Source organism: Cryptomeria japonica, chromosome 11, assembly GCF_030272615.1.
Source record: "Cryptomeria japonica chromosome 11, Sugi_1.0, whole genome shotgun sequence".
Taxonomy (NCBI): Eukaryota; Viridiplantae; Streptophyta; class Pinopsida; order Cupressales; family Cupressaceae; genus Cryptomeria; species Cryptomeria japonica.
Window position 1 is genome coordinate 532,432,975 of NC_081415.1, and position 24,305 is coordinate 532,457,279.

At 37.3% G+C, this 24,305-nt stretch overlaps 1 protein-coding gene across 3 annotated transcripts in view; it reads right to left on the reverse strand.

The window, feature by feature from the left end:
* The window catches only part of LOC131066463 (serine/arginine-rich splicing factor SC35), a 52,069-nt gene that overhangs the window by 21,118 nt on the left and 6,646 nt on the right, over positions 1-24,305 (reverse strand). For all 3 annotated transcript variants that reach the window (XM_058001220.2, XM_058001219.2, XM_058001218.2), the window contains exons 2-3: positions 1,389-1,467; positions 1,204-1,283 (exon numbers count right to left, since the gene is read on the reverse strand). In XM_058001220.2, coding sequence (XP_057857203.2) covers positions 1,204-1,283; positions 1,389-1,467 — 159 coding nt within the window. The remainder of the gene's footprint in view (positions 1-1,203; positions 1,284-1,388; positions 1,468-24,305) is intronic.

Below are 24,305 nucleotides of genomic sequence, written 5' to 3' on the forward strand. Positions count from 1 at the left end.
TATTATTGCAATGGGCACAATTATCATAGCTTAGTCATTTAGTTAATTTTACATTGTGTGGATTTATCCCCCATTCATTACAAGATTTGTCATAGCATAATGGGTTCAATGAAAAGTATGGATTTATCCCACACAACTTGTGTACCTCATAAATCACTTTTGTGATGCTTACATAGTAGTGTTGTAGTAAAGAGAAGACCATCTTAGAATCATGTTTTCTCTTAAGGAGGTTATCCTCTTGAAGAGGCCTGTAATACTTGTTCTAGATTCCAAAATATAAGCATATTTGCAAGTATTTTCCACACATTGTGTTCTTTTCACATGTTATCGCTTCTGTTTGATGATATTTTGTAGGTAAGTTCATACCACCTAGAAGCCCGCTTCCATGTTCAATACAAAAAGGGAGCTTTCCAAAGGATCTAATCTTCAAGTAATTTTGGAGATTGATATGCATCATTCTCAAGGAACTCTGATCAAGCTCCAAAGTGTGATCAAGCTCCAAAGTGGGTCAAGGTTAAACAGCCAGCAATTTGTCTATTATTTGAAGTGTTAGGTTTTGATCATGCTCCAAAGTGGGTGAAGCTTAAAAGATGGCACTTTGTTTTTTGTTTGGCCCTTGAAAATGAGGGGTCTCGATCTCCAAGATTACTTGACAATGAGATCCACTAGGAAAGACCAATAAATCCTCTTTTCATATTGAACACAAATAAGAGCATCTAAGGGTAACCCAAAACAAGCTAAATTGAAACAGCATGCCCGCTATTTACTTTTGGGTGTTGTAATAGCTTTCATTTCTAATGCTATCCAACCTTCTTTATTTTTTCAGATCCTCACTCTTAACCTAGATAGAGAGTAACTAGATTTTCACTTTTATGCAGTCACAAGTCCATTGAAGCTATGCATTCCTCAAAGTGAGGCTATAAACCATGTTCCAACTCAGGTTTAAGGACTAAGGATCATAAGCATACCTAGGTTATTCCTCTCAAACTTCTCTAGTGAATTAATGTGTCAAGAACTGAAATGTATCCCAAGCAAGGTGAATAATCTTTTTCATCATTTAAGACTTACCCATAAACATTTCTAGTAATCAAGAACTGCATTGCTAGTAATCACAACTAAAATATCAAATCACCCATTGTAAATGACAGATCCATTTATGGGAGGTTTTTCTCTGTAATATAAAATTTCAGAGCATTTGCTTACCATCAAGCCTTTCAATTGCCTTTTCAGCCTCATCTGCATATTTATAACGAACAAAAGCAAATCCTCTAGAATCCCCAGTCCTGCATATGAGGCAAAAGATTGTTACTAGATTTAGCAAACAAAATTTTAAAAAGTGAATGATACTTGTACCAGAAAAACCAACTGTGTGTCTTAACATTTTGTACCTCCTGTCTCTTGGAATAAAAATGTCCACAACCTTTCCATATCGGTCAAACAGAGGATAGAGATCGTCTGCAGTTGTACCTACAATAGACAAAATCTGATTTATTGCTGAAGCAGCACTCTGAAATAGAACGGCAATAACTCAAACTATTGTGTTTGTGCATAGAATATAATAAGAGCATAAGCCAAAGGACATTGAAAATTATACAATAAGATTATTATATGCCAAAGGTTAATAAAAAAAATTAATTGTAAGAGTTAAAAAATTAATCAGGCCCCATGGAGTTATCAGTATTTGAGGTACAGCTTGGAATTGATGGTGGCATGGTAGACTATAGAATCGCATTCTTCTCTACACGTTATTAGGACTATGTGCATAGATTAAGAGGTTTCTCACACCTATAACCATACATTTTGTCACCTTCATTCTTTCTAATTTTGTTGAGTAGATTGTGTTCTGAGGTTCCTTGGGGGATTTCAGCCTGCATCTCTGGTGTCCTTGGGTATGATTTATTCAGTGTATACCATTGTTCCACGACCATTGGGGAGGGAGAGACGGGGGGACGGGGGGACGGGCTTTGGGGACGGGGGGACAAAGGGAAAAAGTTTGGGGGACGAGTTTCGGGGACGGGGGGACTTGGGTCTGAGGGGAGGGAAACGCGTTTCCGTGGAACACTGGTGTATACATATCCATTTCCCTCAATCATGGGATCTTGCACTTAATGCTCAAACAATACCAGAGCCCCCCTTAAGGTTTTGTCCTTTGCAACCACTTCATTGTGAAGGCATGGCAGCATCACATGATGGTGTTTAGTCCTGTTTTGGCACTCTGTTGGAGGATTTTTTCTAAAGAGAAGTAATTCAGCAAAAAATATTTTCCAGATGAAACTTTCTATGGATATATCTCTAATTCTTATCAACTTCGAATGTGGATAGTGCTCATATTCCAGATCTGATAACAAGTTTGGATTACCATAAAAATTTGTCCAGAGTCATTTATCTAAATATAGTTAGATTCCACCATTTATGGCCTAACGAATTAGGTTAAATTTAGCATGCATTTGACTGACATTTTGATATTCGATATTTTGGAAGTCATAACATTGTCATGCAAACTTTATTTCACTCCGTTTTCAAAGCAATGAAAAGACATTTCAGAGATCTATGCATTGACATTGTTATTTTAGCTATGCTCCCCTAAGTTTCTAGGATGGAGACGGCAGGGGACAGAGGGATGCATTTTTTAAAGATTTTTTTTAAGGCTGCTTTAGGGGATGGCTATTAAAAAATTGAAAACAAATGAAGTATAAATAAATTTCAAATATTCATATGATAACATTGATCAAGCATTCATCATAGACATTACAGAACCTTTGTAAACATGGGTAATTGAATAGAAATATATGTATATGAGCATGACTTAATAAAGACATGCCTAACTGGTGTGTATATTCAAGTGGGATTTATGATAGAAGTTTTCATGAAGCCTTCAAGACAGCACTGTATGTTGTCAAACTAATTAACAAAGAGGAACAATTAAGTAAAACCTGAAAGAGCTGATTATATTCCAATTTGCTCTCAACTAGGATACTAGTAGATACCATAGTAGCATTGATAGTTTGGGGAATTAATCGGCAAACCAAAAGTATAAGATTTTTTGAAAAAATCGGATTTATAAAAAATCGTAAATAATTGCGGAAAAGCAATCAAAAACTACTTTTTTTAAATATTTAAGGGCATTTCCATAGCATAGAGATATTTTAGGCAAATAAAATAGAGACTTCGATACATTTATTCATATCACTGATTAAATTTCACAAAACATACAACAACATAAATAATAACTAGATGGTAACATTTGTCAAATTGTCAATTACAATATAGTTTGTGACTTCGTACAAATTCCAAAATATAAACAATTTATTGATATTAATTAAGAATTTATATATTTTTTAATTTATTTAATGTCTTTTATAGATCGTTATAAAAAAATAACTCATTTTTTGTGTTATTATAACAAAAAAACAATATTTAATATTTAAGTTGAGATTCAATACATTTCACATATATTTTTTAAATAATAATTTTTTATTCTTACCATTAAAAACATTTGTTTCAAATAATAAAAATAAAACAATCATTAAATTTTTATTTAACAAAACATTAAAACATCTATGTAATTATTTTATTTTTACCTCTAAAAACAAGATAAAAATACTAAATTATATTTTTAACGTTAAAAACAAAATAAAAACACTTAACTTTAATTTTAAAAGTATAAAATCAAACTATATTAATTTTTTATTTCAATTTTAAAAAACAAAATAAAAATACATTTATATTCAAAGCCCGCAATTTTAAAAAGTCATTTTAATATTAACAAATGAAATTTATAGCAGGCGGCTAAGTCATCGCGTTCAAATTCGCCAACAATAAAATTCGGATGAAATTCGGCAAGAGGAAAAAAATTCGAAAAAGAATTCGTCATTAAAATCGCTTTATATAAATTTGCTTTTTTAGAAAAATATAAATAATGTATCTAAAAAATATCAGAATAAACAATATTAAATTAATTTTATTTTATTTCTATATTTTAATTTAAATTTGTCAAATTTTATATATAAATAATTAAAATTTGAATTATTCTAAAATATTTAATTTTAAATATATTAAATTTTAAATCTCACAACTTATATAGTAAATGTTAATATATTAGTATATCGAGCAACAACATTATTTAGGGCAACAATATTGTATTGGGTGACAACATTATTTCAGGCAACAATATTATATCGGGTAAATGTTTAATATCAATTAACATTTATCCCTCGTCTCTCGGCCCTACCGACAGCACAAGCAGAGCGTCGACTTGCGGCAGTTTCGTGGCCCTCATACCTGTTGATGGCAACATTGAACTTGTTATCAACCAACAAAAAAAACTTTACCTATTATCTTATGAATTATCTACAAATTTTTGAAAATGGAAGTGTGTTGCGAATTTCATATGATTTTAATACATTGCCAAATTTTGAATTAGGGTTCGCGGTTTTTTCCCCTAGCTAATCAGGCATTTTTTTGTTGAAAAAATCATGGACCGTCTTTGACCAATTAAATCCAATTTTTGGGGGGGAAAAATCAACAAGCTTCCTGAATGTTGATTAATCATGTATAATCGCAATGTTTTGCAGATGTTTGCTACTATGGACAAGATACGACCGTTTTATCAGTTGTCTATGAAGCGCATGATTGATACATTTTAATTTTTGCATTATGAATGTGGCATTTCCTGCTAACTATGACTTAACTCGTATTCAGCAATATAATAACTATAGAATGCCAACTTTGTCTATGGCAATCCTTGTATACTAAACAAAACTGTCCAATGTATGAAACAAGATAATCCTTGATTGTGACTTTATCTAGTGGGGTCAAGAGGCAACGCCCCTCATAAGGTTCTAGGGGCAATGCTTCTAGTGGGGTCAAGGGGCAGCACCGTAGCACGCAAGCCCAAATGAAGACCTTCAAAACCACACAAACCTTCATGGCGCACCCATCCTTTTTTTTAAAACGAATTTGTGATTTTTTTAAATAGTACCAAAAAAGTGCTTTGGCCATAGGGGATGGCTAGCTATCCCCAAGATGGTTTGGACATCCCCCAAACATCCCTTGTTTTTTAAGGTCGTCTTGGGGAAGTTTCCTACTTTTTCAAAAAAAGGGGGCAAGGAGGAAACATTTCCTAACCATCCCTGCATCCCTGAAACATCCCTTATAAGGGATGGGGGGCATTTAGGGCAAGGGAAACATCCCCAAGGAGCACCAAATTTTAGGCATTCTTGGCCTTGTCCTTGATTCAGCTAAAGATAGAGTAAACTCCAGCTATTCCATTCATGGTAGGGTTCTTATTTTAGGCATTCGAAGATTTTTTTTCTATCCTTGATTTAGCTGAAGATGGAGTCAATTACAAAGACTCTATGTGGGTCACAACTTTCAAGTGTGGAAACTGGCAATAAAGTTGAATTTAATGGTTATGTGAGCATTTGGCTCTCAACATTAATGGATTCTCCATTGAATTTGATGGATGTGTAGCTTTGTGAGCATGTGACACTACATGAAGTCAGTATTATAATATTGGTTTCTTTTTGCTCCCTACAGTTAGTATGGGAGAACGTTGGTGGTCGTATATCAAAGAGAATTGGCTTCATTGTTCTACCAAAGGTTGTGTGTAAAAAGATGATTGGCTTATCATACAACATACCTACATGCAAAAGAAGGCAAAACTACACAAAAGATAAAACCAATGGGGCACCTACATACCCAAAATGTGGCATTGAACTTACAAATCGAAAAGCTAGAGGAAATACTTATCCAAGTAATATGAAAAAGTTTCTCGCAAAGTTTTAAAACTCGGACTTGCCACGGACTCAGCAAACCAAAACATTGGACTCGGACTCGGACTTGTGAAAGACTCGCGAAAGACTCGGCAAAAAAAAAAAACATAGTTTTACAAAAAAACATAAAGAAATTAATGCATTTAGAGAACATAAGAGCCATAATTGAAACATTACACATGTCATATGATCTCCAAACACTCAATATTTGAAATTTCATCATTCATACTCGTAGTTTCAAACTTTAAAATGTATAATAGAAGCATAGGTTTATAAATGTTTACAAAATTACATATAATGATAGGTCTAGATCTTGAGGGAGAGAGGAGAGACTGAGATAGAGAGTGGTAGAGAGAGGGGATAGAGGAAGAGTGATAGGGAGATAGATAGGTCTAAAATTCGAGGCTAATAAAGTGAGTGAGATAGAGAAGGTGAGAGAATGCTAATAGGAGCCTACCGATTACTGAAATTTGACTAAGTCTGAAAAATTTAAAAGATCTAAAACCTAGAATTTGCATTATAATTCCTAGAGATCCGAAACCACTCTCAAACATCTTGCCAATATATATATGAAATATAACTTAAAGTATAAGCACTTATACTTAAATGTTATATTTCATGTATATATTCTGATGAAGGGAATGAGACTGGCTTGAAAAAAGGATTTCAATAATTTTTTGATGTGTGCTCTGGGTTGCACGAGTCTAGTCAAAAGACTCAGGAGTCCAAGTGAAAGACTTGCGCGAGTCAATTAGAAAGACTTGCGCGAGTCAATTAGATAGACTCGCGAGTCTCTCAAAAAGACTCGCTAGGACTCGCCTCGCGAGTCCATGGCGAGTCGACTCATCGCGCCACTGGACTTGCAAGTTCGTGGCGAGTCCACGAGTCTTAAAACTATGGTTTTTCATACTTGTATTCATAAGAAAATATATGGATTACAAAATCTAGATACATTTCCTAAAACCAAAATGGTATTCTACCAATGGTATTACAGCGTAGTATTCACTTACCACCAATAACTAGAATATTTCAAGATGTAGCTTGGGGAGAAAGCTACTAGCTAGAACCTCAAATTTCTCGATACATTGAAGGTAGTTGTGATGCAAGTTACTTAAACCTAAAGTTGTATAAAACATGACCTTGTTAGCTTGGTGATATTTGCAAAATCATAGGGAAGACCCAATTTCAGGTGTTCATGGAAAATCTTGTGGATGGCAATTTTGGGTGCTTGGCTTCAAATTTTGGCATGGGTCATCAAATCATGCTAGATGGGAGCTCATGCACATGGCTAGGGATCATTTGGTAATTTATTAGGTGGTTGGGTCACAATTGACTTCAATAATTTGGACATCACCGTCAACTCTATGGATGGCACATTCTCGGTACTTTACTTCATGTTTTGGGCACACATCTTTTAGTTGTGCAAACTTAGGAGCTCATGTACTTAGCTAGAAGCATCTAGTAATCAATTGTTGGTCAAGTCACTTTTGACTTCAAGATATTTTGCATCATCCTCTTTAAGACTTCCTCAAATAGATAATTCAAGGATTGTATGGTTGTAGACTCGCAATTGGAATGACTTGAGCATATCCTGCAACTAGGCACATTTTGTGATCAGCATAACATCAATTCCATGGATGGCATGTTCTCACGCTTTACTTCATGTCTTAGTTGTGTGCCTTTTGGTTGAGCAAGCGTAGGAGCTCATGTACTTGGTTGGGAGCATACATTGATTTGTCCATGGCTAAATCACATTTGACTTGAAAATTAGCATCATCTCCTTGAAGACTCACTTAAATGGACAATTCAAGGGTTGTAATGTTGCGAACCATAATTGAAATGGCTCATGCATATCATGTAACTAGAAGCATTTCATGAATAATATATTTTGGATCATGATTGGCTTTACCATTCAGCTCCTTGTCATTTTTGGATTGCAAAAGTTGTCATCAAATAGGAGGGACAAAAGGATGGAATGTTAGAGCTGTAAAAACATCTTACCTAGTCCATAGGGTTACTAGCATTTGTTATATAACATAGAGATGTTGGCATAGCAAGCCATGTAGTGTTGGATCAACTTTTAAATAAAGGGATTTACTACACTTATAATAACCCATCGTATCTTATTCATTTTGCTTGATTTTTTTGTATATATTGTTTCCTCGAGTTCCTTAGGCAAATCCACCCAATTACTCTACTATTCTAGAATATTATCTATTGAATGTATTGTTGTTGTGACGTTTTCACACATTGCCCCATTGCAAATAGGGACCCATGTTTTTTGCTTTTTAGGGTTTGTTTTCTAGGTCTTTTAGGGTTTTGTCAGTTGGCTTTTGCATTTTTGAGTGCTATCGGGGAGATCAATAGGATAGCAAGTCCTGCTTGAGTGATGTCCTGATCCTGAAAATTTGGCTAAGTCTGAAAGTCCTGATCCTAAAATTTGACTAAGTCTGGAAACTGAAAAACCTCAAAAAACTAGATTTTGCAATATAACTCCTGGAGGTCTGAAACCACTCTCAAACATCCTGAAAGTATATATGGAATATAACTTAAAGTATAAGAAGGAAGAAAGATAGAAGGAAATGTTTCCTTCTATCTTTCTTCCTTCTTATACTTAAATGTTATATTCCATAAAAATTATCTTGATGGAGAGTTCAAAAAGTCAAATTTCGCTCCTGTCCTTCACTGAGGATCCGGAGCAAAAAGCACTCCTGTCCCTCTCCAAGGGTCCAAGGTGAATCGCTCATGTCCCTCACCAAGGGTCCAGAGCGAAAAAGCTTAGTGGAGTCATTCCTGACCTTGTTTGGACAAATTGAGACATCAAAGGCATGAAGGAGGACGTAATCAACCCATTGAAGATAGTTTTGAAAGTTAACAAGGCATAAATGAGCTCATAAAGGCCAGGGCGCTCCTATCCCTCTCCAAGGGACCAGAGCGATTTTCCCTCAAGACAAGTTTTTGGCAAAAGGAAGGCAAGTTTCGCGTTTGAGGTGGGTGAAGGAAGACGCAATCGATCCGTTGAAGATAATTTTCGAAGCTAGCAAAACACAAGTGAGCTTATAAATGCAAAATCGCTCCTGTCCCTCTCCCAGGGACCAGGGCGAAAAACACATTAGCTAACCTTCCTCTCCAAATTCGGACGAATCCAAGTCAAGACGCAAGGTCAAAATGATGTTTAAAAGGTTTCACGGAGGAATGAAGTAACAAAGGCCATCAAGTTGATGAAAAATGGCTAGGGCGCTCCTGTCCCTCACCAAGGGACCTGAGCGAAATTTTCAAAATACTTAATTACCTAGCATTGTGAAATACTATTTCTTGCTTCCAGGACTCAAGATGAAGGGGGGAATGATATTCTACGTCTAGAAAGTGATTCAAGGTTGATACGATAAAGAATTTGTGCAATAAAGTGTAAAGGCGCTCCTGTCCTTCAGTCAAGGACCAAGGCGATATTCATTAAAACAATCATTTCCTTCCAAGACCACGCCAAGGCAAGGTTGTGCAAAGTCAGAAATGCCTTTAAGAAGATGATGAACAAAGAAATTACCCCAAGAATCAATAATCTTAGGCTCAAATACAAAAATCGCTCCTGTCCTTCACTGGAGGACCAGGGCGAAAATCCTTAGAAGAGCTCGTTTTGTCTTGAGAGGGCGAATTGAACATGCATAGGACGAACAATAATGACCATTGCCTACCTCACAACTCGATTTGGCGACTTAGAAGATAAAGACCAAGGGCAAAAAAGCAAAGATCGCTCCTGTCCCTCACCAAGGGACCAGGGCGAAAATCTCTAGAATATCAAGTTTGCCTTACAAGGGACAAGTTAAGCATGTATGGAATGGATGGAGGAAGATCATCGATTGCCTTGCAACATGAATTGGCGGTTTGAAAAAAACAAGAACCAAGGCTAAGTGTGGGATCGCTCCTGTCCCTCTCCAAGGGACCAGGGCGAAAATATCCCAAGGTTCGCCCCTTCCAAAGATCACATGAATCAAGCTCAAGGTTCCCAAGCAAAATGCTATTTTGGACATCCAAGATGGGACTTTGAACGTGAAAAACAAGAATTGCAAGGCTAAAGTGTAAGGGCGCTCCTGTCCCTCTCCCAGGGACCAGAGTGATCTTGTTGATGTCCATTATCTTGCCATACCTAGGCGCCAATATCATCTATGACACATTAAATGCCAATTTCGATAAAACCTTGAAATATTTTTGAAATTAAATTGATATTTAATAAGTGCGCAAAACATTTAATAATTAATTTACGCCTTTAAAAAATCAAAATTTTAATTATAAAGGCATTTAAAATTAAAGTTGGGGCGCTTGGGGTATTATTTAATGATTTTATAAAGTCGGCCTCTTCTTTTATTAAAATTTTTATTTATTTTTGGCCTATTTTCCAAGTCGGCCTATGGGAAATTGCAATGGTAAGCGCCTATATAGTGGGGGTATCTTGAGCGATGTTAATCCATCATTCACTCATTCACTCAAGTGCGATTTGGAGAAGAGCAACAAGGTGCGAAATTTGGTCTAGGAAGGAGCGATTTTTGTTGAAGGCTAGAGGTGGAGCGAATTTTCCTCAAGGCGTTGAAGGCTAGAGGTGGTGAAGTTGATAGAAGAAGCACATTTTGAAGACTTCGATCCACATTTTGCCTAGCAAACTTGCTTAATTTTGCATCTTTTCTTAGATTTAGTTCTCAAGTGGAGGTATGGCGAGATTCTCCTAGTCTCAATTTTGAATTTTCAATTTTCAATTTCAAGTGGCTTAGTTAAATTTAGGAAATGATAATTCAAAGATTTATCATGAGGTTTCCTAATTTAAAACTTAAATCCTCTTTCTAGTCTATATTTCCACGTTGCAAAACATGTTACTAATTTTGAAATGTTGTGTAGGTATCAAGATGGCGACTCCCAAACTCGAAGGATCTACAAGTCGGAAGGCTCTCATCAAGGAAAATCAAGCCAGATCAAGGACGGTCTCCTCCAGGACGATCAAGCAAGGACAAGGGCAACCTCCTCCAGCCTAGCATCGACAAGGATGGCCTTCTTTGGACTAACATCATCAAGATAAGGGCGACCTTCTCCAATCCAGTATTCCAAGGCGAGGTACATCAATCATCCTGCACATCAAGGACACAAGAAGTTAGAACAAGGGTTCGTTGAAGAAGCAGATAGTTCCAGATGAATTAATTAAAGCTAGCTTCTCAACAACATCAAGTTGAATATCTACCAAGTTACAAGTGTCAGATGAGGTGGCATCCCAGTCATCACTTCTCCAGTCAGTGTGGTCCACCTCAGCATTTCCAGATTCAATGTACCTAACTCATGGAAGGTGGCACAAACTCCGATGTACCTACCCTAGCTATCCATTGGTGGAATTTTCTAGAGAGGACATGTGTCCAAGCAATACAATTTTATCATTGGTCAAGCATTAAATGTTATGTAATGGTTGTAACAAACCCTAATTAGGGTTTTCGTTGTTGAATCTTGGCCATTGATCTCGAATTGTATTGAGGGCACTATATAAGCCCTGGCATTTCATTTTGTAAAGAGATAGTTAGGAAATAGTTAGGAATAGTTGGAAGCAGTTAGAAGATAGAAATAGAATAGTAATTAGAGTAGAGTAGAGAGAGAAGGCAAAGATTGTTGCCAAGATGTTGTTGTAAAAGACTTGTAACTTCATTGAAGAAATGGTGAAATTTATGGGTCGATTCGACAATTTGCATGGTCTTTATACTTCTCATATTTGATTTCATGTTATTAGATGAATGGAAAAAATGTGCTTGATTGATGGTGCAATTCATATATCCATACTACTAGCAGTTTGTTGATTGCAGACTTGCCTTGCGTAGTCAACTGGAATCATTCAGCTTAAGCTTAACTTCAATTGTCGCTTCTTCATTGATATGCATCAACCTGATGGTGTCTATGCCTGCAGTGATGATTTGAACATCATAAAGCTTTCCTTCGAAGATCGCACTAGCCTTGTGGAGATGGTCCTGCGATGTCAAAACAAGACTTACTTAGAATTTCATCAAAGATCAATCATTGCTCTTACATTCTTAGTGTTAGGATTAGATCCTTTCCTCGCCCTCATCTTTTTTCTTTTTTTCAAGTTAAAGCTAGTAAGAGCCTGTGTTCCAGCAATATTCAAAGCAGATCAGACGTTCAATCATCAAATGTAAGTCCCCTTGTGATTCCAGCAAATCACATCATACCACAGAGAGCTTATCCACACGTAGAGACCCTACATACAAGAACCTTGAAGTCATCCCGATTGATCCTTTTTGCGACATCTTCAGCATTCGGAGGCTTTACTCAAGAGAGGATAAGGTACCTTTAGGTATTTTATTCTGTGTTTGATAGTGTACAAAATACACGTCAACAATTGCATATCTCTTTTTTGTGAATTATGGGATTCTCAAACTAAAAAAGAAGTGAAGTACAACAAAATACTAAAACAACACTCAAAAGTAGTGTGGAAATAACTCAGGAAATAATGCATTTGGCATAGAATACAAAAGCATTACTAACAAAATTTAAAATAGTATACAATTAAAATATTAATATACCAAAAAATATTCAAACCAATATTAATAAAATAGTAAACCCCACCCACACGCCTACATAGATATATCATAGTAAACAACTTCTTATATATCAAAACAACTACTACGCTCACCACAAATGCAACTAAACAAATGTTAAAGAATATAAACAAGTGAGTGTGTGTGTAAGGAAGCAAAGGTAGTGAAACAACTTCCTACACTAATCTCGAGAAGTTGGTTATAAAAAACTTTTCAAATCTTTACAACAGTTATGGAAACTAAACATAAATAACATTCATACCACAACACGGTGATTTACATGAGGAAACCCCTTTTGATAGAAAAAACCCATAATCCAAAAGCCACCCAATATATTATTCAAAATATCAATAAGATTACAATATACTTGCAAAGGAAGCTTTCACAAGAGTATAACCAACCAATGATTTGGAGACAACTTAACAGCTATCAAACTCTCACACAATATAACAATGCATAGTCATAATACAATGCCCTCATAAAAATAGAGTTACCTTCTAGGGCAAGACAAGCCAACATAATCTCTACCATCAAATCTATAATCTAATAATGAACAGTTAATATTTACAATGCAAATATATATATATATATATAATGTGGTTTTTGAGGGCACTCCCCCCTACCAAGGGGGTCATCCCCCCTAAACCATCCAAAGGGGGTACATCCCCTACCCCCTTCAACCCTCTACACTCAATATATTAACCTATTATGGTTGAGACACCATTTTCCTAACATTCTCCCACTTGTCAAATGCCTTGCAAGAGCGGCGGGAATTTCATCCCGATGATTTAATTGTTAGGGGTTGAAAGGCCCATAGACTCCAAACATCATATGAAACTCTTTGTGCTCACAGGGTTAATTAAAGTATCTGCAACATTCATCAATGTCTCTACCTTAACTAGCTTCACCATATCATACTTGACTATATATCTATGAATATGATATTGTACATCAATATGATTGATCCTAGCATGAAATATCAAGTTCTTAGCTAGGCAAATTGCACTCTGACTATCACAATAAACTGTCACTACACCTTGTTTTATTTCAATATTTGAACACAGTTTCTTAAATCAAATGACTTCTTTACAAACAAGAGTAGTTGAGTCATATACTTAGCTTCAGTAGTGGACAAAGCAACCAAAGAACTTGTTGCTTACTCATCCAACTGATTGCACCACCAAATAAAGTAATCACATAAGCACTAGTTAATCATCTACTATCAACATCACCTATCCAATCTAAATCCACATAACCATGAATCTCAAGGGAAATCTCGTCTCCTATCAAACTCACCATGATAACACAAGGAATACTATGAGGTTCCCCACACAAATAATTGAAGACTCTTTTAACTGCATCCCAATGAACTCTACTAGGATTAGATATATATCTGGCAAGAACTATCACTGCTTGGGTATGTCTAGTCTAGTGCAGACCATAGCATACATCCACTTTCAACGGCACTATGCTTGTGTCTTCCATCTCTGATTGGGATGTTGGATAATCTAGATTAGATAACTTTATTTCAATTATAAAAAGAACACACGATGGTCTACAATCCTAAATGTTAAATCTTTGTACAATTAAATTGACATACTTTGGCCAAGCCATAGCTTTTTGTTCACTTTTGTGATGTCCCAACCTAAATACTGTGATGGTGTGGATTCCCGTTGGGCGTATACCGAAGACTAGGACCCACCCACGATCGGGCAACCACATGTCAACGAGGGGGCTGGCTTGCACTAGCACTCTGGTGGGACGGAAAACCCCACTCTTAATGCCATTGGGCACCATTCACCACTAGACATATATGATACATTGATATAGATTAAATGGCCTATGACATAATATGATAATACTGAAATTTTAAACTATCAATTAGCATTTGGCATTGATCAATGATGAAGTATCATATTATCAAATGTATTTAGTTTTATAATTATATATATATATATATATATATAATTTTTTGTATATTGTTTGTGCGCATGTGTGTGCATGTGCATGCATGCGTGTGTGCGCGTGAGTGTGCGTGTGCGTGTGTGTGTGCATGCATGCAAGTGCATGTGTGTGTGCGTGTGTATGTGTGCGTGTGTGCGCGCGTGTGTATGTGTGCGCATGTGTGTGTGCGTGTGTGCATGTGTGTGCATCCGTGCGTGTGCGTGTGCGTGTGTGGACGAACCAAAGGGCAAGAAAAGTTGTGTGCGTGTGTACGGACAAACCAAAGGGCAAGAAAAGTTGTGTGCGTGTGTACAGACAAACCAAAGGGCAAAAAAAGTTGTGTATGGACGAACCAAGGGCCAAAAACGTTTTGCAACCGAGTTCGCATACCCAAACCCGAACCAACAACTTAGACTTTAACTAATATGTAATATCAAAGAAAGGATAAATCTTGTGTGTGTGTATATACACTGCCATCTCCTACCATTCCCTGTAATCCCTAAAAAATGGCCTGGATTGCCGACCTTTGCTGTCCTTGCTCTGGAAATCTCATGGAATACAGATAAAAATATATATGCTTTCCTCCCTTGTATATTCTAGTCTATGTGCCTTCTCTTGATTTGGGCTCTAAAGACTTTGCATTTTAGGTTTATTTTCTCTTGCTTTGTTTCTTAATTATTTGCTTTCACTTTTGTGTTTTTTACTTTTTGCATTAAGTTTCTTTCATACCCAGGCCTTTTTCTCATAATTTTTCTCTGTTCTAGTTCGTTCTATTTTCAAGTCTCATTGACCTCCTTTGGTCATTTGTTGTAATGGCCCTGACCCATGTTTTTGAGATATTTGAAAAAAAAATTGCAATTTCTAGCCATGAATACACAATAAACAATACAACCAAACCCTAACTGCCAACCAATCTAGATATACAAATCACTGATAAATTCTTCAAATGACACTGTAAATTTGCAATCTGAGAGATGGAAACAGCTACAGTATGCTAACATTGACCACCAGAATTTAGGGCACATTATTAGTAGTAATATACTAGTTCTATGCAAAACTTATCAGCTAAAAGTATAACAAACATTAGATTGGTTCATGATAAACAAACAGTTTCCAGGTATACCAATATAGTGCTGGTATGCAGAAACAAAATCCACTCAACAATGCAAATATGAGATACAGTTGACCATGTAATTAGAATTGTACCCTAATGAAGATGAAATAGTTGTTGGGAAGCCTGAAGATTGCTGCAGCAAGGATAGATGTGCCTTTATAACTCCTGATAGGCTGCTGAATGGTACCAAATCCTCCAAGACCTAGTGCAGCACTGACTTTGGCTGGTACAGCCTGCTGGGAGGGTATGGCTGACTCTTTGAAACTTGGACCTAACCGATATCCTAATTGTGCTGATGTATGTTGGCTGGATAAGATCTGAAGCAGCACTGGTAAAGCCTGATGATGTTTGTTGGGGATCATTCCTATGGCAACTAGATATATAAAGATATCGCCAGCTTCAAACCATGAAACGCTTTTGGTCCTAATTCACCCTCAAGATGGTACATGTCCGTGGTAGAGGTGTATGCCGACTCTTAATAATCAAGCTTGCTATGATAATGGTGATTCCCCAATGTGAGGTGCCATAATGAAATGTGCCAACGATGTTAAACAGGTCCAATGATCTTAATTTACTTTTAAATTTTGAACCTGTAAGATTGCACAAACTGCAATTTTAGTCCACCTTGCAATCCTTGTGTAGAATTGCAAGCAAGAGATCAAGGACCTTCATCCTAATCTCTCAATGTGTGCAGCAAAGGTTTTTTGTCCTTGAGTGCAAATTGAGTTGAAACTCGAAGTGAAGAATTGCTCTCCACAAAACTGGATCCTCCAAATGAAGCTGGGTGCTTTCTTTAAATACCGTTTTCAACTTGGGCCCTAGGACCTAAAATTTCCTCCAAAATGCTTTTATTTGAATTTAATTTAATTTTGTCTTATTATTATTTATTATTATATTATTTGCCTCCTTAAAAGAAGATGAGTAGTGTGCTTAAGTACCAGAATAATATGGGTCCCAAGGACCCAAAAGTTACTGCCACATTCACAAATTTAAATTTATTTTCTTGTTATTAATGGACCCTTTTATAGTCCACAATACTTGGTGATCTATTTTGGGTCTACAAATGGCTTATAGTAATATAGGACTAACCCGTACTCCATGTAGGAGGCACCTAACTATGCTACAAACGAGGCGTACATACCTTACTCCCTGTAGAATTTGAACTTGTGACCTCTCTTTCAAGAGAACAAGTTTTCCACCATTAGGCCAACTCAAGTACTAATAATAATATCATTATTATTATTTATTATTGTGCTAAGGAAACACTTTTAAAATATTAATAATAGAACTAACTTTCCCTTTGAGGAGAGGGGACATGACATTTGTAAACATTGATATAATTTCATTATTTCTACCATTGTTTCCTTTTGGTCTTTCCACAATATTCTTCCCTTCCTAATATAGACAAGATTGGGGCGTCTTATCAAACTGCCCAATCTTGTAGCCTTAAAATATCATCCAACCCACTATATGAAAACAAAACTGAAACATATTTTGATTGAAACTTTCATTTGTACATTTATACAACAAATGCCTCAAGATCAATAACATACATTGAAGATTTTAACAAGAAACAAAATTCAGAAATTTTACAAACTTTTTAGACGCGTCCTGCCTACAAATCTTCAAATCCTCATGTTTTCATACCTTCTTGGCTTGAAATCTGATTTTTTCCTTCTTTCTACAACTCTCATGGCTACCTTGAACACCACAAACACACTTGCAAATTTTTCTCTCTTCTATCTTTCTCCTCTAAGCAAGCTATATGCCTACACTCTTCCTTATGCAATTCTTTGTAGCAACCTGCAAGTTCTTTCTCTAACCTTCTTGTTGTTGATTGCTGCTTTGTAACATGATTAAATGTTGCATTTTATAGAGATTATAACCCTTGTGAGACACTCAAAAGAGGCACCAGAATCTGCTCTTTCATTTCCCTCAACTTGACTTTTGGAATAAAATATAGTTTTTATCCAAAAATGTGGCATAAATGTTGCTACTCCATATTGAATGCGTTGCTGTTGTAGGTGTCTTTGAAAAATGAATAAAATCATGAACAAAATCGTGCTCCTTTGCAATTTGAAGAGTCATTAATTTATTTATTTTAAAATCACTAGTTTTTCCCTCCATTTTGCACCCGAATTGAAAGAATTAGACAAGAATGGAATGTCAAAAGTCATTTGTATTATGAATACTTATATAGGCATCAAAATTTATAAAATAGACCTGTTAATGGATCTCAAAGAGTTGATCCTTGCCAATTGTGGGAAAAGGTGTCTCAATGGTGCCCCCAGGAGCTGGGCTGGATAAAAATCAATTTTGATGGTGCGGCACGTGGAAATCTGGGACCTTCCTGTTGATTTTAAGGTAGTGCTCGTTAACCACAGGCAAACATCAAATCTGTTGCCTTCCCAACCATAGACGATAAGCTCTTATCATCACCCCCGAGCATGCTACATAAATTTCTCACCATCAATTGATCTGCTTGTACATGAATTCAATCTACCTGATTATGATCGAACTTTTTGTCTTATCTCGGATCCAAAGAGGGAAGACCACATCCATATATATCCGTCGAAAGGAGATATCCAAGAGTCGGCTCTCATCAAGGAGGCATGACCTTCATGAAGCATCGCATGCCTTCAAATGAGGGGTGGCGGACTTTAACCAAAAGTCGGCCCCTTTGAAACAAATCCGATAAGTCAAACTCAATAATGTATGTTAAATCATTAACCCTGATAATGCATATGTGACTTAATAAAGATATTAAAGGATTAATATAAGTTGATAGATTCATCAAATGTGTAAGGCCAATAGGCCATTCACACATTTGATCTTGCTGAGTCGGCCTGTAGGATTTCTATCGATGCTATATCATCAACACTTCCTCTTAGCTAGGGAGGAATCCTTCTTAATCTCTACAAGTCACATCACCTCATCATGATGACTAACATAATGACTACACTCATGTGAATGAAAGAAACTTATCACCTCATTGTGATAGCATATCACCTAATCGTGATGTTTGACCAGAATGGCTACTCTCAAAGGGTGAATACACACAAATGCTAAGTCATGGAGTCTCTCACATGACATCCACCATACCTACTCGCAAAGGGTAGAACAAGGGCTGGAACCTCAAACTTCTCTCACAAAGAAGAAAGCAAAACAAGGGCTGATACCTCAAACTTCTCTCACAGAGAAGAATGCAAAACAAGGGCTAATACCTCAAACTTCTCTCACAGAGAAGAATGCATAACAAGGGCTGAAACCTCAAACTTCTCTCATAGAGAAGAATGCACAACAAGGGTTGATGCCTCAAACTTCTCTCACAGAGAAGAATGCATAACAAGGGTTGAAACCTCAAACTTCTCTCACAGAGAAAAATGCATCTCCACCATGCCTACTCGCAGAGGGTGGATCAAGGGCTTTCACCTCAAACTTCTCCCAGAGAATAACTAATTAACAAGGGATTTCACCTCGAACTTCTCTCTCTTAGAGAAGAACTCTGTGAGATTTTGCCAAGATCAAGAGCTCAATGAATTGTACAAATAGAGAGACAAAATATAGGACAAGAATAAACTGTATTCTCATCAATAGATGAATGATCAATAGTTACATACAATGTAGATGAGCCTGCTTATATAGGCAAGGCTATATGGATATGTGAGCACACAATCATGACATGTGGCTCAATAAGAAACAAGGGTAGGTAGGAAATAGGTGTGGTAGGTAGGAAAAACAATAAAATATTCCACATGAGGTGGATCACCCGCCGAAGGTGGAATTATCACTCCACAATAAGTGAATATGATAGATTAGTAACAAGATCAACACCATAAAAGGTGGAAATTCTCCTACACACTATCCCAATGTGGCACAAACACCCAAGTGTCTCATACCCAAACTACTATGAAATGCATTATCCTAAGTAAACTTAAGTAAGGTGTAATAATATCCAACATGAATAAATATTTACACCAACAAACTCGTTAACAAGGGATTGCACCTCGAACTTCTCTCTCACAGAGAAGAACTCATTAACAAGGGATTGCACCTCGAAATTTTCTCTCTCAGAGAAGAACTCATTAACAAGGGCTTTCACCTCAAATTTCTCCATCACAGAGAAAAATGCATTAACCAAATCTTCATGATGACGTGGCTCCCTCTGAAGATGAAATGTTAGGCTCCCTCTGAAGCTGAAATGTTAGGCTCCCTTTTAAGCTGAAAAACAAGCTCCCTCTGAAGCAAATATCAACCTTCTAACCTCTTCGTCCAAGGTTACTTTTGACGATATGTCAGACTCCCTCTGAATGATGATTCTTCCTCTGCGAAGAAATGCAAGCAAGCTTCCTTCCTTGAATAGAGATTCGTCAGTGCCTACGCCTTGGGTAGAGGGACCGCTAATGAAAAGCATAATTCTGGCAGCAGTGCCAGGCACACAAGCCCCAACCAGCCCCGCGGCCACGCTAAGAGCGATGTCAATGCAACATGCAGCTCTTACATCTGTCTGCGCCGCCCACGGATCCTTCTGCGATGCTCTAAGCAGAGAGGTTGTCCTTGCATTGATTACATTGTCAGCAAACTTGCAGATAGCGTCAAGCGTTCTATCAATCTGCTGCCGCAAATTAGGATTGGGAGCAATACTAGACTTACTGAACCAATAATGCCCGACCATGTAGCCCTCGTCCGGATTGGCAATCGAACTAGCCTCAAGCTCTTCCAAGGCCTTAAAAGCACTTTGAAACTTGGGTTCCATCGCCTCCACGAATTCATCCGTAAACCCCATTTGGCTGACATCGATATACAATCCGAGCTCCTTGTGCTGATAAAGCCAATCCAAGTATCGATTCCATAGGGTTGCGGGCTTCGTCTCCAGCCCTTTCTTCTACTTCAAAGAATTTGTATCGAGCACAGAAACCTCTCCAACCACAGCAACCGGAGTTCGAGTCACAAGCCGACATCTTTCAACGCTGACAATGCCGAGCTTTGAAATCTTGGGTGAAATCCTATGACTAGGCAGCAAACAACTTTTTGCATAGGATTTGTCTGCATTTCCCTACGGAACTTCAAACTCAAAGGATTTTGGGCCATCATACTTGTTCTCGAGGCCTGGGGAGACTAGATCCCCTAATTGCCACCTAATTTGTTTAGACGCCTGACCGACGCCACTGTGAAGGGCGGAGGTCAGCAAGTGAAATCGCTGCATTATCCTCTGTAGTTGTCTTCCGATCTAGAAGAGATCTTAAATTGCAATTGTTTGTGATTGAATTTCCCTTAAGAGCACAGGATCTACCTTCAAGCAGTTAGGCTCTATAGAAGGAACCCGCTCTAATACCATGTTGATTTTAAGGTAGTGCTCGTTAACCACAGGCAAACATCAGATCTGTTGCCTTCCCAACCATAGATGATAAGCTCTTATCGTCACCCCCGAGCACGCTACATAAATTTCTCACCATCAATTGATCTGCTTGTACATGAATTCGATCTGCCTGATTATGATCGAACTTGTTGTTTTATCTCGGTTCCAAAGAGGGAAGATCACGTCCATATATATCCGTCGAAAGGAGATATCCAAGAGTCGGCTCTCATGAAGGAGGCACGACCTTCATGAAGCATTGCATGCCTTCAAATGAGGGGTGGCGGACTTTAACCAAAAGTTGGCCCCTTTGAAACAAATCCGATAAGTCAAACTCGATAATGTATGTTTAATCATTAAACCTGATAATGCATATGTGACTTAATAAAGATATTAAAGGATTAATATAAGTTGATAGATTCATCAAATGTGTAAGGCCAATAGGCCATTCACACATTTGATCTTGCTAAGTCGGCCTGTAGGATTTCTACCGACGCTATATCATCAACACTTCCAGTGTTGGATGTGTGGCCAAGGATAGTAACAGAGTAGTCATTGCTAGATGTAAACAACGATTGGTCCCGGGGACCAATAATGAAGCCGAAGTAAAAGAAGCTCTCTTGGCGATACAATTGGCCAAACGATAAGTGTGGAGAGACTTCATCTGGAAGGAGATTCTCAAATTATAATGCAAGCCATTATCAAGGGTGAAGCTCAAAATTGGAAAATTGATAGAGATATCCGGTGTATTAAAAATCATCTTAGTTATTTTCATAGCTTTAAAGTATCTCATGTGCTTAGAGAAGGAAATATGGATGCTGATGTATGTGCCAATCAAGCTTTCAAACTGCAGGTTGGCAAATTAACTTTAGATACCTACCTCCCCAACGGTTATACATTGGAAGGATTTGAATTAGCTTGGGCGGTGTAACCCACCATTGGAATGGAGAAGTCGCAAGATAGCAAGTGGATAATTACTGTTTTAATGCTCGTCAAAACTAGTACGGTGACAAGCTACAATGGGCGCGCGGAAGAAGGTAAATCTCCTCCAAATCTCTCGAGCAGTATGGAGAAATTGAATGTTTGGCCACAAATTCCCATGCCAACAATGCACTCGGTACCACCTACGTGCAAGATAAAACAATATCATATCTATCAAACACGGCCACTCTGAAAGGCTGCATGCATTAATGACCCCCAACTAAGGTCAGAGATTTTTGGGCGGGATGTTTGTTTCTTACAACACAAGCTATAAACGAGCGAAGTTGCAATGAGAAGGAAACTTTCCATTACTCATTTTCATTGTGACTCAAAGCTTTCAATGGCAGCATTATGGGGACAAATTACCGACGAAAGGCTAGCGAATGTGTTTTTCTTTGACGAGAAAGCTTTCCTCACCCGAGTGAAAATTGTTCTCGGTGAGGAGTACCTGCAGGCTCAGTTCAAATATCGCACCAATGCCGACATTGCATCCATGTTTGCGGCTTGGTGCTTCAAGGAGAAGGTGGAATGGATTGTGTGTGGCTGCATTCGTGAGGAATGGTGCGGAGGTCTCAACAGCTTCTTGAAGATGACATGTGATGGAGTTGTAAATGATGTTCAATTTACATTCAATAAGCAAGTTATATTCTATTTGATACTATCTTGTTTTATGTATTACTGATTTAAAATATAAATCTGGCTATCTTCTTTTGTATAGCAGGTGAGAGGAGCATTTATAAATTTCGATGTCCCTTCTCACAAATGCCATTTGATATATATATAGCAAGTTGGGTACGATCAAGCAATGCCTTGATCGGTCATGGCTGATCAAGACATTACTTGATCGTGCCCCTTTGCTAATTATATTAATAAGAAACAGTGCATGTTAACAATCGATGCCAACCGGTATATGTTATACCTTAACAACCGATAACTATCGGTGTATGCTTAACCTTAACAGCCCGACGGTAATCGGTGCTTCTTTATCATGCCACCCGATATTAATCGGTGCACATATAACCCAATATCAATCGGTGTTGGTAGATATTAACACCCGATACTAATCGGTGTTTGGTTAATTCGATTAATCATTTGTTTACTATTAATTATGTTAACCAATATAAATCGGAATGCGTTAGCATGATTTAGTAATCGGTGAACATAAATAATGATATAGGATGATTATCGACATTAAGCATTTGATCAAACTGAATAGATTAATTATATGCAAATGAAGAATGGTTATCAAATGAAGGATTAATTGCTTGAAGGTTTTCATCATAATTATCGATATGATAAATGATTGAATGAGAGACTTCATTTACCTCTCATTCAATCATTTATCTTACCGAAGCTTTCATGCATTAACAGGAGCAAGTTTTTTTTGCCCGAATGGCTCTTGGCTCCATGTCAACGAATTTCGACCTCCCCTGCGTCCATATTTACTATGGAGCCCAAATTGTAATAAAGAGGTTCGTCAAGCCTCTGCCTAGATAGGAATGCATGGGGTCAAGGAGTATCTGATGGTGTGGGAGAGGCAGGAGCTTAGCCGGGAGTTGGAGATATGGCGGCTAAACGAGAAGAAATCTCTACACCCAGGTGCAGCTTCATCATCCAAACGCAAATGCAATCGCCCACGGGGCTCGAAGAAGATGAAGACGCAGTGAACAATACTGATTGGTTTTCCGCCTGAAGACGACGACGACATTGATGACCTCAAAGAACAGTTGGAGGGTGGCGAGGAGGCAAGTGGGAAAGGCAAGGAAATAGTCGACGCGGATTATTATGGCCTAGTTTTATTCTAGTTTCAGCATTCAATCAATTTTTTGTATTTTCAATCGAATAATCTTGGATGTCATGAACTTTGTTTTGTTGTGCTAGAGATGTAGATTTTGCTATTATCAATAAAATAGTACCATTAACCAATCAAAAAAATTGATAAAATAAATATCAATTCTTCCTTATAAGTTCCCTTAACATGCCAATGGAACCCTTCAAACCTTGAAAAAGTGTAATATAATCACATTAAACAACCTAGTTGCCTTTGATTTTTAAATTGGAAGCCAAGTCTTGATGAATGGAATTTTTATCATTGCAACACTTTGAAAGATACTCTTGAGGCTCAAAACTACACCAAAAATGTAAAATATGAACATAAAAGAGAAAATAATTTTTTTATGATGCAGGATTGTTTGTGAGCCCGAATGCTCCTGCATCAAATGCGCTAGGTAAGAAGTTTGAGAGCATAGCTCACAAATGGAGCTGAATGGTTGAAACATCCTTTCAAATTGCAAATGATCTACAACAAACCCCATCACTATAATAGGTACCTCAAATTATTATTATTTTCTCCTTTTACAGCACCTAGCCAAAACAAGCATCATCCTCCAACAACTCTGCTCTTTACACTTTTCCCCTCTCATGAAAATTATTCCACCATGAATCAACATCCTCCACCAATTGCAACTCTTATTCTTCTCTAATCTTGTGGGATCCAACCCACCGTATTCCGGCCACCTTCACCAATATGCATCTACACTATCCTTTGCAACATC